At 38.5% G+C, this 17,214-nt stretch overlaps 1 protein-coding gene across 6 annotated transcripts in view; it reads right to left on the bottom strand.

The window, feature by feature from the left end:
• LOC134204733 (calbindin-32) overlaps positions 1–17,214 on the bottom strand; it is a 277,167-nt gene that overhangs the window by 14,093 nt on the left and 245,860 nt on the right. For 5 of the 6 annotated variants that reach the window (XM_062679534.1, XM_062679533.1, XM_062679535.1 and 2 more), the window contains one exon: positions 12,749–12,769. The exons of the other annotated variant lie outside the window; for it this stretch is intronic. In XM_062679534.1, the coding sequence (XP_062535518.1) occupies positions 12,749–12,769 (21 nt within the window). The remainder of the gene's footprint in view (positions 1–12,748; positions 12,770–17,214) is intronic. 6 annotated transcript variants of the gene reach the window in all.

The following is a 17,214-nucleotide window of genomic DNA, read 5'->3' on the forward strand; positions in this document are numbered from 1 at the left end:
CGATGCCTTATTTAGGGAAAACGTCTATTTTTAAAGAAAGGATCACATGCACCATCCAGAAGGAAACACATTTATCTTTGCTTTTCTCTGGGCAAACCATAATTCCGATGAAGGGTCGAGTTGATCGATAACTAAACAATACCTCTTCCCCACATCCTCTCCCTTTTATGAAGAGCATCCCTAATCCCTCTATCGTCGTCTCCTTAAGATAAAGAATGTGTGTTCCAATTTGACCACGTCAGAATGCAAGTCAATGTAGGGAAGGGGAGGAAATGATTATGCAATCACTCGCTCACTGCAAGCCGAATATACCTCTGCACTTGCCACGAGTTCATGCGGAGTTTGTTGGAATTATTGGGTTAGGTTCGAGGGGCAGAGGTTCGTCTTGGTTAACGAGCTGCTAATGTGACAGATAGGAGAAAGCAACAGATATAATTTATTTTTGGATGTAGGAAACGAGCCTTTTCGTTCATTTCCAATTGAAATGGCATGGAAGTCCATTTCCAGTTCTAGCGATTGCTAGAACATGAGAAATATAGAGAAAGTTACAAAGTAGGAGAATGGAACGGACCTGGGATTGAACCCACGACCTCCTGCGTATGAGGCAGAAGCAGTAGCCATATGACTACAAAGCCAGTTATGTATAGAATTTTTTTCGTTTGTTTCAGAAACTACATTATGTGCACGCACGTCTCACTTTTTATTTCTCCCTTCTCACTTCTCATTTTTCACTTTTATTTCTCACTTCTTATTTTATACTTTTCGGTTAAATGAGCCTTTCGGCCAAACGACATAATACTTCTGCTTCACAGTAGAATAATAGCGATTCCAGCGTGGTATTCTTACGATTGACCCTCTGCTAAGAAAATATTCAAATTCTGACCGCTTCACACTCGTCGCTTACTTGCTATATATCCTTTCCATTCTTCATTTTTTTGATCCCTCCTAGTTTGAGCAGTTAATTTTGTACTTACAGATAAATGTCAATAAATTCATTATTGATTTATTGACATTTATCTGTAAGTACAAAATTATCTGCTCAAGTGGACTGATTAAGTGGACAATTTGGCCGAATGACATTTTAGAACTACTTAATATGTTAGTTTATATGACATCGTCGGCCAAACCGTTTTCGGCCTGATAACAGTTTCGGTCAAACGTTGAATTTGCGAGGGGCGAATGATCTTCGAATGTGTAATTCGCCTAAATAATTTTCGAGCGAATGGCTTTCGGCCAAACGACCAAAACCTCACTTTCCTTTCCAGGAAGGTGATTGGCTTTCTAAAATTGATCGTGGATCCCCCTACAATATTGCATTCAACCAGAGAATGTTAGATTTCTTCACATTTTTTTAAAAATTTAACGCCTATAAAAACTGGGCGTTACACAAAAATTCTAGATTTTTGGAATTGGCAAACTGAACCGGTTCCGCTGGCTACATGGTAGTTGTAACATGTATGGATATGCCGATTGACTAAGGAACCAAAAAAAAAGTTCACGAGAATAAGGCCTTTCTTTGTTGCTCAAGACAGTTCCTGATTGGACTTTTATTAATTTTCCATTTTATCACCATTGGTACTCTTCGGGTCTGCAACTTCATCCTTCCTATTTTGTTATTGAAATCGCCTCAACGCACTTGTCTAAGCGAGATTTCATAAGTTAACTTTCGCCTTATAATCAAGGACAAGGCAGCTGTTATATTAAGTGACGTTACGTTTATTCGGGCTATACTACTTCCACTCAATGTAGATTCAGAGTTCTCACATTCATGGTTACGAAACCCTTCTTAATGTTGGCCTGTAAATATGACACCGATTTTATGCGTTTGATGTGGAGAACTTCAATGTATGCTGGCAGGTCGTGGGTTATAACCTTTAATTCAATACCAAATTTTCAAAACGACTTATCTGCTTTTGTAAACAAAGATTTAAACGTCGAGTTGACGAATCTGATGGCACTCCCACGTAAACCAACACCATCGTGGAAGGCTTCTGCTATCAGTTGGTCAGATTCGTCAAATCGACGTTTGAATCTTTGTTTACGAAAGCAGATAAGTCATTTTAAAAAATTTGGAATTGAACTGGTCTACTGTTGAAGTCCTATTTCTATAGGAAATGAGGTTAAAATTGTTTCATAAACGGCCGTTGTTGTGCAAACAATTGAAGAGTCAGTAAATTTGTTTCTCTCTCTATCGTTGTTTGAGTGACGTCGTTTAAGGATTCCAAAGTAACAAATAGGGGAAGAGGCCCCAAAACGCCTCCAGATTGCCATTTGTTACATCATATACGATTTTGTATTGACAGGCATTTAATTTTATAAGGTTCCAAAAATAATCGAAAAGAGATCATTTATTTAAGTATCACCTACTAACTTTGTATTTGGCTTTAATTTGATTCAATCTACTGACTTGACTTTTAGTGTATCATTACATAGAATTGGATTGGATTGTAATAAATTGATTTCATCTTTTTTGGAACATGTCTGCCACACGAGGATTTGATCAACATTATATGTATTTAAATTGAGATCGAAGCACGAGAAGAACAGAAGAAAACTTCTTAAACAATTAGTAGAGCATTAAAAAATGTTAATAATATTGCAGTTAGGTACCTTACTGTTTATTATTAATATATTGACATGATTTGATTTTGCCTACATTCGATTGAGAAAACAAAAAAATATATTCAAAAAATCATATGAAAAATCGAAAAAAAAAATTAGTTTGATGAAATAGAAGAAATTTGCGACTCTAATGTCACAATAAGCAATGATTGTGGGGTATCATGTTGAAACAAAAATCATTGGATTCTGGCCAAATCATTTGGCAACATAAACGTTTCGTCCGTGTTATCAAAATCGAATGGGGTCTATGTTTAGGCCACTTTTAGTAATGATTTAAAAAAATTTAAGCCAGTTAACTCATTTTCAAATCAATATTATTATTAGAATTGATTGCCTTTTAAGTTCAATGGTCTACTTTTGATCATAATCGGCAATGCCTGAATTAAGAAAAGAAAAACGTCGATTGTAAAGCTTTCAATTTCAATTTCGTTCAAGCTGTGACAATGATGTGTAACCGTATTGTCTTCAACGCCGACACTTCTCCTTCTCTTCAACATCACCCAAATCCAAAATCAACTACACGAGAAAGGAATTTCCACACTGTCAACCGCCGACCGGTTTTCCACATCACGGGCGCTATTTCCGTGGAATCCCGAATGGGAGGCAACACACCAGACTCGGATGACATGCACCCCGTTTCGTCGGTTATCGTTTGACCTGAATCTAGGCCGGGGCCCTTCCGCTGCGGCAGAAGATGTAGTGGGTAGTCTTGACAGGAACAATATATACAGATTTGCTCGTACTTCACGCTACTTCTGCTATACTTTGGCTCCGCTGAGTATGAGAAAGTGGAAGGATTACAATCGCTGTTTTTTTAGTGCATCCCCGCATTCCGGAAACACATTGCTGATCATCACATTGTTCACCAGCGAGATGGTGCTGCCTCCCGCAGTTTTTGGGGCGAGCACGTCTTTCTACGACTGCATCCAGCCAAGTGTTATCTAGAATCTATACTGCAGTTGAGAATAAGTTTTGAATTTTTATTTTATTATAATCGTTTGGGAAAAAGGTTGAACTCTGTTTGATTCCTTTCTTCAACTATCGTCAAGGGTTAATTATCGAATTGAACCTTAGATTGAGTGGAACATTAGTTGATAAAGCTCGATTCCACATAAGTGATTGAAGATTGATTAATGCGATATGGCACGACTGTGTTTTAGGGTAAAAATTATCTCTTTAAGTCATCACGCAAAACTGAAGCAACTTCGTTTCTGGTCGATTCCTTCAGCTCATGCCTGTTTGATCCGTATAAATCAGTTAAACTGTGGTTAAAAGTCTCATCACTTAACTAAATTAGTTGTTCAAATATCACAGACCCAAACTAAGTGAGATAAGATTATTCATTAGAATGCAAAAACATTTGACCATCGAATATCAAACATGTATAGGCTAGATGTACCAATTGTGGCTATAGCACCAGTTACCGCACTAGTGCTTTATACGCCAAATGACCAATCAAATCACCGCAAACCATGTTCATATCGATAAAGCATATTCATATGATACGATAACACCTTTGATTTTCTCCAAAACAAGCAAAGCACAATTGTAAAAATTGATTTTGTTTAATTTTTGACGTCCTTTGCACCAGTTATCGCACAAGTGGTCCCAATTTGGCCAATCCCATAAGAAAACAATGGGATTTGCCAAATAAGGAACCAAAATTAAGAATAGTGCCACAACTGCTGCATGCGTTCCTTTTATGGATTAATCAATTTTGAGGATTATAACAAATTTTATTGTGGTTTTCAAAGCTGTTCCAAGGAGCAGGAAGTAAAACCTTTCGTTTGATATATAAAGTCCACCCACATACCTTTTACTTATTTTTTTTTTAAATAATTGTTCTTATGTATGGCGACAATTGGTACACCCACTCTAGTGCTCAAAAGTTTCATTTCCACAAAAAAGTCCCCATGCAAAATTTGAGCTCAATCGGGCTGTGTTTGGCTAAAGCGGTCAAAATTTGACTTTATTTAAACACGAAAAATTCCCAAGGTTACAAGGGGTACGTGAAAATTTCTAAATCGTTTTTTTGATGCCAAAAATCTGGTGATACTACAAGAAAAAATAGCTTTTTAAGACAGAAATTTTTGAGTTGGGGGAGTAAATGAACTTAAATTGGAGGATTTAAATTTATTTTCTGAGATAATCGTGGCAATTTTCTACAACACTACCCATAATTCCATTACCCCGAAGGCCCCTACCCCGAATGCCATTACCCCTAATGGGACACTATCCCGAATGAGCCAGTACCCCGAATTAGTCATTATTTCATGTTTGTACTTCATTTTAATGAAAAAAAATGATGCTCAATGAAATATTATCCATAATTCATATGTATGAACAATAATTGGAACCGGGACTGTTTCAATGCAGTATAGAACAAAGTATTCTCACTCCGTAAGATCCCGTTCATATGGCACCCTTCAAGAGTCCTGAAGGATAGGGGGAGATTTTGCAGGACGTTATAATGCACAATGCAAAGAGTTGGAGGCAAATGCGGTCCACGTCAGCATGGCTACAAGGGCAACTAGGTTGAAGTTGTTCCTTGGTCGCTGTAGTAAAAGCAATGGATTCTGGATGAAGCGTGGTCTAAAGCGCAGAATCGACGAGTGGGTGAATGAGTGAGTAAGAGTGAGCGAGTAAAAGTGAGTGAGTAAGAGTGAGTGAATGAGTAATAGAGCATGTATGAGTAGATAACAGTTAGTGAGTGAGTGAGAGTGAGTAGGAGTAAACCAGTTAGCAAGAGTGAGTGAGTGAGTAAGAGTGAGTGGATAAGAAAGAGTGAGGGAGTGAGTAAGAGGAAGGAGTGAGTTAGAGTAAGTCAGTTAGTAAAAAGGAATAACTGTGTAACAGGGGATGCATGAGTAAAAGTGACTGAGTGAGTGATTAAGAGTGAGTGAGTGAGTGAGTAAGATTGAGCGAATGATTAAGAGTAAATGAGAGAGTAAAAGTGGACTACTGAGCAAGAGTGGTTGAGTGAGTAAGAGTGGGTGAACGAATAAGAGCGGGTGAGTGAGTAATAATTAGTGAGGTAGAGGAAGTGCATGAGTATGGGAGAAAGAGAGGGATATTTTGTTTGTCTTCGGGAAGTTTTGTGGACTTAAAGAAGGCTCTCTGTTCGCCTTCTATCGGGCAGACGCGTTACTTTTCAAAAGGCATTATTTCCTCTGTGTGCCTTATCATGGTCTAAGCACGTTCATTTAAAGAAGGCATCATCTCCTCTGTATGCCTTATACTGGGAAAACGCGTTCATTTAAAGAAGGCATCATCTTCTCTGTCTTCCTTATACCGGGCAAACGCGTTTATTTAGAGAAGGCATTATTTCCTCTGTGTGCCTTATAGCGAGCAAACGCGTTCATTTATAGAAGGCTCCATTCCTTCTGTTCACCTTATACCGGAAAAACGCGTTCTATTGAAAAAAGGGCTCTCTTACTGCATTTCGTAGAATAGTACTTTTCCAGATCATAATAACAGGAACAACAGTTATAGTTAATTAGAAGAAAATCAAAACTGTACGTTGAACAGAATCTGTTATGCATTTATCTAAGTATCTCAATTCCATAGATCCAAAAAATGCTCGTTGCTATGAAAAGCGAAAACAAAACAAATGTCTTTTCCTGTTGTTTATGTGTTTATTGTTGTCCAAAGACAGTCTAGTAGGCTAAAAATTTGAATATATCGACATAAGGAGAGTGAATCCTGAAAAAATATGATCAGAACCAATCGAGATAGGGAGGTGATCGAGATGTAGAAAGCCTAAATGTATGTATATTAAAGGGAATGAGGAAACCATCGACATAGGTGAGTTAGTAAAAGATATAGAACATCGAGATGTAGGGACTCCCATATACAGATGTGCTCGACTTGCGATTAGCGGCAGTATACAGTCGACTCTCTACACCCACCTAGTTGCCCTTGTAGCCAGGCTGACGTGGACCGCAATTGCCTCCAACTCTCTGCATTGTGCATTAGAACGTGCTGCATAATCTTCCCCTACCCTCCAGGACTCTTGAAGGGTGTCATATGATCGGGATCTCACTGAGTGAGAATACTTAGTTCAATACTGCATTGAAACAGTCCCGGTTCCAATTATTGTTCATACATATGAACTATGGATAATATTTAATTGAGCATCATTTTTTTTCATTGAAATGAAGTACAAACATGAAATTATGACTAATTCGGGGTACTGGCTCATTCGGGATAGTATCCCATTAGGGGTTATGGCATTCAGGGTAGTGGCCTTCGAGGTAATGGAATTATGGGTAGTGTTGTAGAGTCTTGCCATGATTATCTCAGAAAATAAATTTAAATCCTCCAATTTAAGTTCATTTACTCCCCCAACTCAAAAATTTCTGTCTTAAAAAGCTATTTTTTCTTGTAGTATCACCAGATTTTTGGCATCAAAAAAACGATTTAGAAATTTTCACGTACCCCTTGTAACCTTGTAAATTTTTCCGTGTTTAAATAAAGTCAAATTTTGACAACTTTAGCCAAACACTTAACAGAGCCCGATTGAGCTCAAATTTTGCATGGGGACTTTTTTGTGGAAATGAAACTTTTGAGCACTAGAGTGAGTGTACCAATTGTCGCCATACATAAGAACAACTATTTTTTAAAAAATATGTAAAAGGCATGTGGGTGGACTTTATATATCAAACGAAAGGATTTACTTCCTGCTCCTTGGAACAGCTTTAAAAACCACAATAAAATTTGTTATAATCCTCAAAATTGATTAATCCATAAAAGGAACGCATGCAGCAGTTGTGGCACTATTCTTAATTTTGGTTCCTTATTTGGCAAATCCCATTGTTATCTTATGGGATTGGCCAAATTGGGACCACTTGTGCGATAACTGGTGCAAAGGACGTCAAAAATTAAACAAAATCAATTTTTACAATTGTGCTTTGCTTGTTTTGGAGAAAATCAAAGGTGTTATCGTATCAACCGCAAGTCGAGCACATCTGTATATGGGAGTCCATATACAGATGTGCTCGACTTGCGGTTAGCGGCAGTATAGTCCTTATTGGTTACTTGGGATCGATATTTGTTGGTGTTAAACATAATAATAGAATACTACAGACTCAAAACGTTTTCGGGCTAATTGCCTTTCGGGGTAATGGATTTCGGGTTGGTGTCCCATTTGGGGTGATGGTTTTCGGGGTACTGTCCCATTCGGGGTAGTGGCCTTCGGGGTAATGGTGTTTGGGGTACTGGCATTCGGGCTAGTGGGGTGGAGCCCATGGCAATGGTACTGAAACAGGTCTTATATCATCTTTGGTAAATGTTTGCATGTTATATATCACATTTCATTCGAAGGGCTCATTTATTTTCTTTGGGGTGGTTCTTTGAGTTGGAAATTAGGAACAAAAAAAATATTTCCAGAAAATTTAGGCATTCAATATGTTTCGTATTAATGAGTTTACAAACGTCGTTTGCGATTTTTGGGTTTTTAAGCGTTGTATCGGTCCACAGGTTACTAATAAGAAAACCATTTTAGTCAAAGCCGACGTTTCGAATGTTCATTCATTCATCCTCAGAAAAAACTACAAAATTCCCCATATTTAGTCACTAACTAAATTTAACAGAGATTACACAAACATTTTTATTTACACTGGACAGAATCTTTAGGTCAAGTAGGGTTAAAACATTAATTAAACGGCTAACATCATCACACTGTAATTACAATATTTTTCGTAATCATGTTTTCTCACAAAATGACTACAAAACCTCCACCACCCTGCGAAACTTTCTCCAGGAATCCTTCCAGGACTTCCTCCAGGAATCCCTCCATGAATTGCTTCGGGAGTTCCTCCAGAAATACCTTCAGGAATTCCTCCAAGAATACCTGCAGAACTTGCTCCATAAATCTCTCCGGGAATTCTTCCGAAAATCCCTTAGAAAATTCCTCTAACGATCCCTCCGGGAATTTCTTCAAAAATCCTTCCGGAATCACACGGGAATTCCTCCGTACTTCTGTTTTGGAACTCATCCTGAAATGTCTTCGAATAAGGATCGTTTTTGATCACGGCGTGACATCATCGAAATTACTTTATTGGCTTTTTCCGGTGGTTTCTCCAGGAGGAAGAGATTTCTGGAAGAATTCCTCGAAGAATTCTCGGAGAGGTTCCTACAAAGAATCTTTGAAAAATTTCCGGAGGAATTCACTGATGAATTCCTGTAGGAATTCCTAGAGGAATTCCCGAAGAAATTTCTGTAAGAATCTCCCTCAGCAAGATTTCATTAAAGAATTCCCGGAGAATTCCCTGGAAGAGTCCCTGGAGAAATTTGTCGAAGAATTTTAGAGGATTTTTGGAGGAATTTCCGAAACAATTGGGTAGTTAGTAAATAAATGATCGCATATATTATTCCGGGATTTTACGTCCTAGAAGAATTCCTGAAGACATTCTCGGAGGAATTCCTGGATAAATTCTCGGAGGAATTCCTGGAGACATTGCCGAAGAAATTCCTGGAGCCATTGCCGAAGGAGTTCCCTGAGGAACTCCCGGAGGATTTCCCGGAGTAATTCCTGGAGGAATTCCCGGAGAATTTTTTGGAGGAATTCCCGGCGAAGGTTCCGGAGGAAATCTTGGAGTAATTCCCTGAGTAATTCCTAGATGAATTCCCGGAAATGCCTCAATTGAGAATTCCTACGGGAATTCCCTTAAAAAATCTTCAAAGAATCTATTTGAGAATCCCTCCAGGAATCCCCCATTCAGAAATTCGAGGAAGTCATTGAGAGTTTTCTGGAGGAAGTTCCGTAGGGATTCCTGGAGTAAGCCCGGTAGAAATTCTTGAAGGAGGTCCAGTAGGGAATCCTTTATGAAGTCCCTTAGAAATTATTGGAGGCAGTCCTGGAGGGATTTCTGGGAGAAGTCCTGGAGGGATTCCTGGAGAAAGTCACGGAGGGATTTCTGGAGGAAGTCCCGGAGGAATTCCTGAAGGAAGTCCCGGAGGAATTCCTGGAGGAAGTTCCGGAGGGATTCCTGGAGAGATTCCGGATTGATTTCTGGAGGAAGTCTCGGAGGGGTGCCTGGTGGAAGTCCCAGTGAGATTCCTGGAGGAATTCCCGGAGAAGTTCCTAGATTTCTGGAGGATTTTTCGGAGGGATGCCTGGAGAGGAAGTCCCGTACGGATTTCTGGAGGAAATTCGGTAGAAATCCTTGAAGGAGGTCCCGTATTGAAGGAAGTCCTGAAGGGTCCGGAGGGATTCCTGGATGAAGTCCCGGAGTGATTCCTGGAGGAAGTCCAGGAGAGATTCCTGTAGAAAATCCTGGAGGAAGTCCCAGAGGGATTCCTGGAGGAAGTCCCAGAGGGATTCCTGGAGGAAGTCCCAGAGGGATTCCTGGAGGAAGTCCCAGAGGGATTCCTGGAGGAAGTCCCAGAGGGATTCCTGGAGGAAGTCCCAGAGGGATTCCTGGAGAAAGTCCCAGAGGGATTCCTGGAGGAAGTCCTGGAAAGATTTCTGGAGAAAGTCCTGGAAGGATTCCTGGAGGAAGTCCTGGAAGGATTCCTGGAGGAAGTCCTGGAGGAGGTCCTGGAAGGATTCCTGGAGGAAGTCCTGGAAGGATTCCTGGAGGAAGTTCTGGAAGGATTCCTGGAGGAAGTCCTGGAAGGATTCCTGGAGGAAGTCCTGGAAGGATTCCTGGAGGAAGTCCTGGAAGGATTCCTGGAGGAAGTCCTGGAAGGATTCCTGGAGGAAGTCCTGGAAGGATTCCTGGAGGAAGTCCTGGAAGGATTCCTGGTGGAAGTTCTGGAAGGATTCCTGGAGGAAGTCCTGGAAGGATTCCTGTAGGAAAACTTGGAGGAAGTGCTGGGAGGATTCCTGGAGGTAGTCCTGAATGGATTCCTGGAAGAAGTCCTGGAAGGATTCCTGGAGGAAGTCTTGGAAGGATTTCTGTAGGAAGTCTTGGAGGAAGTCGTGGAGGGACTCCTGGAGGAAGAGTATAATGAAATATTGTACATTATATTCAATATTGATAATGGCTTACGATTATATAAGAGAAATTTTTTTTTCCGAGGTTACACTAGATATCGACGTTTCATGCATTTTTAAGACATTTGGCATAAAAAAAATCAATTTTAAAATTTTTACGTACCATATGAAGTACATACATTTTTTCACCGATGTTTATTTTTGGAAAGTTTGTATTGTTTACCGCCGAAAACAACAAACATTATTTATTTAGACCAATGATATTTTAAGGTAGTGTTTAAGTGACTGACCAATATATCAATTTTAATCCAACACTTTTATTTTAAGAGGCACATTTTATAGATGCTTGGCCTATGCATACAATTCATCAACTAAATTCATTGTTTTAGGCTAAATTTCCGAACATGTCCGTTTTACCTAATCACATATAGTTTCTCTCAATTCTAAATGAAGGGGTCCTACGGTTTCACAAAAGTTATCATAGATCTTTATTATCTGCCTTATGTTGCTTTACCCGGCGTAACAGTGCCCGAATATGAAGTGTTATAGGTGGGTATGCCTCGTATGAAGTGGTTACAAATTTAAAAATATAATCGATTAAAATTATTTCCAAATACCAAATTTTTTGTTTTACGCTTCCAAATGTTTCGAGTTAAGTAAAAAGTTTATCTAGCTTTGCATAACCTTATAACCGGATTGTGGTAAATAAAATCAGGATTATAAAGTATGGGAAAAAACATTCACTTCACTAATTACACAATGTTAATTGGATTTAAAGTAATATCCAATACTCTATAAGGCATTTTATGAGACAGATCGAAACAGCTGTTTTTCTCGTGTTTATCTACTTTGACAATTAGTGGGAGCCCGTTTGTTTGGTAATTTCGCGCCGAACATTCCGATGGGTCCCATCATCAATTCTGCCTGTTTTACTTTTCGTCTACCAGGGTCTTAGAACATAGTTTTTCATATGATTCTTAAAATGTAACGTTAGAAAATTCATACCATTGCATTCTAAGCATGAAATGCTGAAGAAAACACGAATGAAAAGTAAAACGTTACAAACATTATTTTGTGTTCGGACCTAACGGAATGTTCACGCAGAATCATACCAAAACAAAACATTAGAAGTAAATAAACGGGCCACCGCGAAACGTCTCATAAAATGGCTTATTGTATTGCATCTTGTACAAACATGTAGCGAGCTACCTCGTATTGTAAAATATGTTGATTCTATTCAGCAATAAATATTTTCGGGATGATCGTGTGATAGCGAAATGAAACTCATAATTTGCTGAGTGTTGTTGAGATGAACTAGAAATCTCGATCGGGTCACAATACGGATCATAATTTATGTCACTGGAATGATGTCATCATGGTAGATTATGGTGAATTATAAAATTATGATGCTACTTGCTACTTGCGTAGATGATTAAATGTTGATTGAACAATAATAATCTAATTAACATTCCGGCGAATGACATGCACATAATTTAGGTCACTAATATTAGGAACACATGCAGCTATATATATAAAGTGGATATGAAAACATCGAACAGTGGAACATTCATTGCTAAGCTACTAATGGGCCATAATTAAATGGCTATTCATCGATATCGATGGCGCTTTAATGCATTTGATTTAATTTAACGGAGGTTATTTTTTTGTTCAACGTTGGAGTGCGAATCGATAGTGTTTATGTGTATATGTGCTGCGTAAGTTTGACCAAACTCTACTTGGATAACGTGTTTTCATATATCATTGTAGTAGAATCAACAGTGCCTACAATTATAAACTTTCAAAACATCGCCTTTACATTTAAGCTACCACGAAGTACAATTAAAACAAGTTTTCAAAATCCCCAATTTTCAGTTGCAAAACTCAACCGGCAGAAGCCAAATAATCACGTTTCGAAAAATGCAGCGAATCCATCGTAATCGCAAACAAGAAGCGCAGGAATGCAAATTGAAATGAAAGAACTTTTTTTTTCCCAGGATTAAGAACTATGCTGCAACATGAAACAATAACAACCAGCGGATAGAGAGTAACGCCACGCTACGAGTGAACAATGGTGAATAATCAACAAAAACAAAATGGGCAGGAAAAAAAAGAAACAGGAAACGAAAGCTCGAAGTATTCGCCTATTCGCCCTCGAGAAAAGGGCCAAACGCATCAGGCAGTACTCACTTCTTCGTCTATTCTGCCCTCCTGTGTGGGTGGTGACGTGGCGTTTCAACGTGTGCATTTTCATTTTCACAGGTGCAGAATTGTTGGTTTGTGGGTTTGGTGTTGGAATATTTTTTTGTAACATTTGTTTATTCATAGCGCACGGTGGTAGTTCAACGGGAGGAAGTTGGTTCGTGTTTGAAACGGTGAGTTGTTGCAAAAAGTGTGTTCAGTAGGAGTGCAGTAGTGGTAGAAAAGGCATAGGAAAAGCAACGTTTTAGCGATTTTTTAGAGTTGTTTTTATAAGGCGATATGGTTTAATATAATACAATTGGGTTTTAATTAGATTTGCAATAAATATTTTCGTCAATGTGTACATGTAGCTTAGTTTATGAAATTAAACATAAATCATTTACTTCAATATAAAGTTGATTTCTGGTGTTGGTTGCCAGAAATAGTGACGAGTTCTTTAAAAATGCAGTGTGGTTTACAACTACTATACTGCCGAAGAGATCATGATAATAAGAAGTTCTCACATTAAAAAAAAAAATAGTGCACATGACGAAAATATTACCATTCAAACCTGAATCTGAAAATTAAACGTAAATTCATTTACTGATGTTTACACGCTTCACAAGACTTAAGCACACTTACATTTTGCGCTCTCACGTGTTTATTCATTGACATTCATATATTTACAGGCAAAGGAACAGAAAGGGAAAAAAAGTCCAGGCTAGATGGATCACGAAAGCACACATGGTGGAGAGTTTAATCAAAAAGTGTTTCCGTTTAACAGACTTGCCGGGCAGGTACTTAGCAGTTGGAAAGTGGTGAAGGTGGAAAGCAAGTTAACAAGAGAGGTACTTCAATGGAAATCTGGTGCACATCAAGAGAGCAAAGTAGAAGTAGATGCAGATGATCGACTGTAACCGGAACGGAAGAAGATGTGGTTGCTTGTTAAGGGTCGAACAGCACTCGGAAAGTAGTGGGTATGCAGTCAAGTGGGTGGCAATAGTAGAGAAAGCAGTACATTGAAGAGAGGGGTAAGTTAGAAGCGGATCAAAATATTCGTCGATTTTTTTTTAACTTTTGGAAAGGAAGATTCAATATTTTGTAAACTTTTTACATGATATATGGGCTTCAGTTATACATATGGCTGAAATATTATTGTACTTTATATAATTTTCTATACTTTCCATAATTTTGACATTAATTCCTTGATGGATAGTTCTGATATATTTATATAAATGTTCAGCAGTTGATTCCTTTCAATCCGATTTTTCAGCGGTAGTTTGCATAATTTTCGAAATTTTTATAATTACTTTTCTTCGTCGTAGCCAAAGATAATCACCAGATAGGTACTGACCTTAGAAAAACAGACAATTTTGCTACTTAGATAGTTTTGGTCGCTCCATGGTAGCGCAATGAATCAAATACTATGATTGCACTGCTTATGAAGCCAATCTGTAAAACTCCTTCCTTGAAAAGTGCTCATAGTAGTATTTATTCTATCGCAAAGCACAATATGCTCGATGACAAGAAATATGCACTTGTGAAACTTATTTTTATCGCGCTCATGGAAGTAATTGATTATTTATTCATTAGCTAAATGAATTATTAAGCGATCTGTCAAAAATAAATAAAATAAAATCATCTACGTTAAGCATATGACCCAGTTGAAAAAAAAAATCAATTTTCAATAAATTGCAGAGAGATGTCCAATTTAATTTCCCAAGTCTGCAGAAACACCAACTTCCATTTCCAAAACCAATTAATTAAAATTTCATTCAGCAGTTATCATCCAATATTTATTACATTTTCCGTGGCAAACCATCTCGCACCAATTATTACATTCAATCACCGCCTTCAACAATTAACTCGTACAATGACCAACGACCAGCTCGCGGAAGCGAATGTGAGCTCTCAATATCCCGAGCACCCAGCTGACGCGCTTCCGAAACGAATTGATTGCACAAAGTGTGCAATTTGTTTTCCGAAACTCCTGCTATCCCCACTGGATCTTCCCCCCACTGATCCGCACCGACGAGAAATGAAATTTACAGCTGCAATCTTTGTTTATGCCCTTGCTGGGACCCCGTTATCGGTGGCCCGGTCTCGGCAGCAGCTCCGGGGAAGTCAGTGAAAGGATTGAACAACAATGGAGGCGCACGCTACTGCCCGCAGCTCTCGATAACAGCACTGCTGCAGCGGATGTCAGCGCGACGACTAGCGGGCGGTACCCTGGCGTGAATTGATGGCCTTTCGATTCTTAAATATTCGGACGCCTTCGCAGTGGGGAGGAAGAGTGGAAACTTCTTTTGTTATTGTCATCGACTCCCTGGGGCGGGACGATATTGAGCATTGTTGGTCGTGATTGATTTTCAGTTGGGCTTCAATCGAAGGCAAATCGACATTGCTAAGTCCGGAAGCAGTTGGGCAGTGTCGATTCTTTAAAATTACCAGCGATTTGGTCTACGAACTGAAAGGAACAACGTCTCCTAACGTACAAGTAAATCTGTTGTAATACACATACGAATCATGGTTGGCCTCTAATTGGAAATAGGAAAGAGCACATGAACACATATGTACGTGAACAATGCATATTGACTATACAGTTATGGATCTGGCAGCAATTACCAACAAAAAGCTACTGATTTGATTCAATAGCCTGAACAATGCAGTAAAAGTGATTTACGTTCCATCTATTGACTAACGATGCTCCTATCTAGATCTGAGCACTGATGTACACATCAATTATTTGTTTGCAAATGAACTAAGTATCGATTCCTTTTACCAATCGTGTATTATAGATTACGAGTTTACGAGGATTATTTTCAATAGTTAAATATTTCGCCCCACCATTATTCCAATAATTGGCAAAGTCGTGGTCCTGACATCTTATAGTGGACTAGGCTCTACCTAGCTGTTTTCTCGAATGTTTTATCTCGTAGGTATTTTTTTAATGAGACGCGATTTTTAATCGCTTCTGAACACCGTTGATACCAATCTAGGAATTTCAAATCATACCCGACAGCACTACTAGTCAAGAATAAACATATAGGGGGAATGACGGCTTTGGCAGGTTTTGTTCTATTATTCGCAGGGTTTTTTTTTATGACGGACTAGGCTCAAATTTGGCCCAAACATTCTTTGCATATCAAAGAATATTGTGGTCAAATTTCATAAAATTTGGTCGACAAAAACCCCCCTGCCAATAATAGAACAAAACCTGCCAAAGCCGTCTTTCCCCTTAATTAGTTTGGATATTGGTGCGAAATTGGAAGAAACTACTTGAAACTGTGTTGTGCAAACACCTCAAATCCGTATGAAGGAAATATTCATAAAACTTGACTTATATTCCTTAAAATCTGCTAATCTTGACACCAAAAGAAAGTAGACAAGATAATAAACTATACGTAGCCAATACTTGTAAAAAAAATGAGAAAATTTCGACATATTAAAAAATCTAAATATACTGTTAAAAAATCTAAAAATATTGTAACTGTTTTTTTATAATAGGGGTCGTTCAACAATGATGTCACAGGTTTTAGGGGGGGAGGGGGTCTAAGATTTTGTGACACTGCATATACTAGGTATACAAAAAAGCGAGACAGAGGGGGGAGGGGGGGTCTAGAAATCTCAAAAGGTAGTGGACGTCATATTTGAATCGTCCCATATTGATTTATTTATGTAAATTTTATATTTTTTTTCAATGGTAAATTTTTATTTCTTTATGGAAAATTTTTCTTATAAATTGAAATTTTGGCTTTTAAAAGTGCTAAGAAACTTTTGTTTTATGGGAAATTCTTATTTGTTTAGGGAACTTTTGCATTAGAATTATTGTGTTTTTTTTTCCGGGAGTGAAACTTGCTGACTCACCATCTGTTTATTGATTTCAAAACAGCGTACAATTCTATGAAAGAAAAGAGCAGTTACAGATAATGTCTGAACATGGCTTTCCGGCGAAATTGCTAAGGCTGATACGTCCAATGTTTGATGTCTCAAAATCAATGGAAATGCAGAAGAAGTGTCAACCTCATTTGTGACCTCTGACTGATGGATTGAAGCAAGGAGATGCACCTTCGAATTTATTGTTCAACAATTGCACATATGTCCCTGGGCATTATGGACGATATCGACCTTTCTGGAACCGATAGCAGAGCAATAGTGGATGCTTTTGTTACACTGAAGAGAAAGATGGCGAAGTTTGTCTTAACCTTTCCGTCCCCAACGTCTGTTTTTAAGGGCTTTCAAAAATCTAAACTGCTGTAAAAATCGCATTTCTTGACCGATTCTTCCGCAACAAGTTGCATTCCATTTATACTAGTTTTATATTAGTTGCGAGGCTATCCACAGTATGGTTCCAGAATTATTCCAGATTCCGTTGGGGTCAGTTGTCCCCGGAATAAGTGGCCATTTACAATTTTAAGTCAAAATAGGTCAATACAATTTTACAATTTTAAGTCAAAACAGGTTCACAAAGCAAT

The sequence above is a fragment of the Armigeres subalbatus genome, unplaced genomic scaffold (genome assembly GCF_024139115.2).
Source record: "Armigeres subalbatus isolate Guangzhou_Male unplaced genomic scaffold, GZ_Asu_2 Contig857, whole genome shotgun sequence".
In the NCBI taxonomy this organism is placed as follows: Eukaryota; Metazoa; Arthropoda; class Insecta; order Diptera; family Culicidae; genus Armigeres; species Armigeres subalbatus.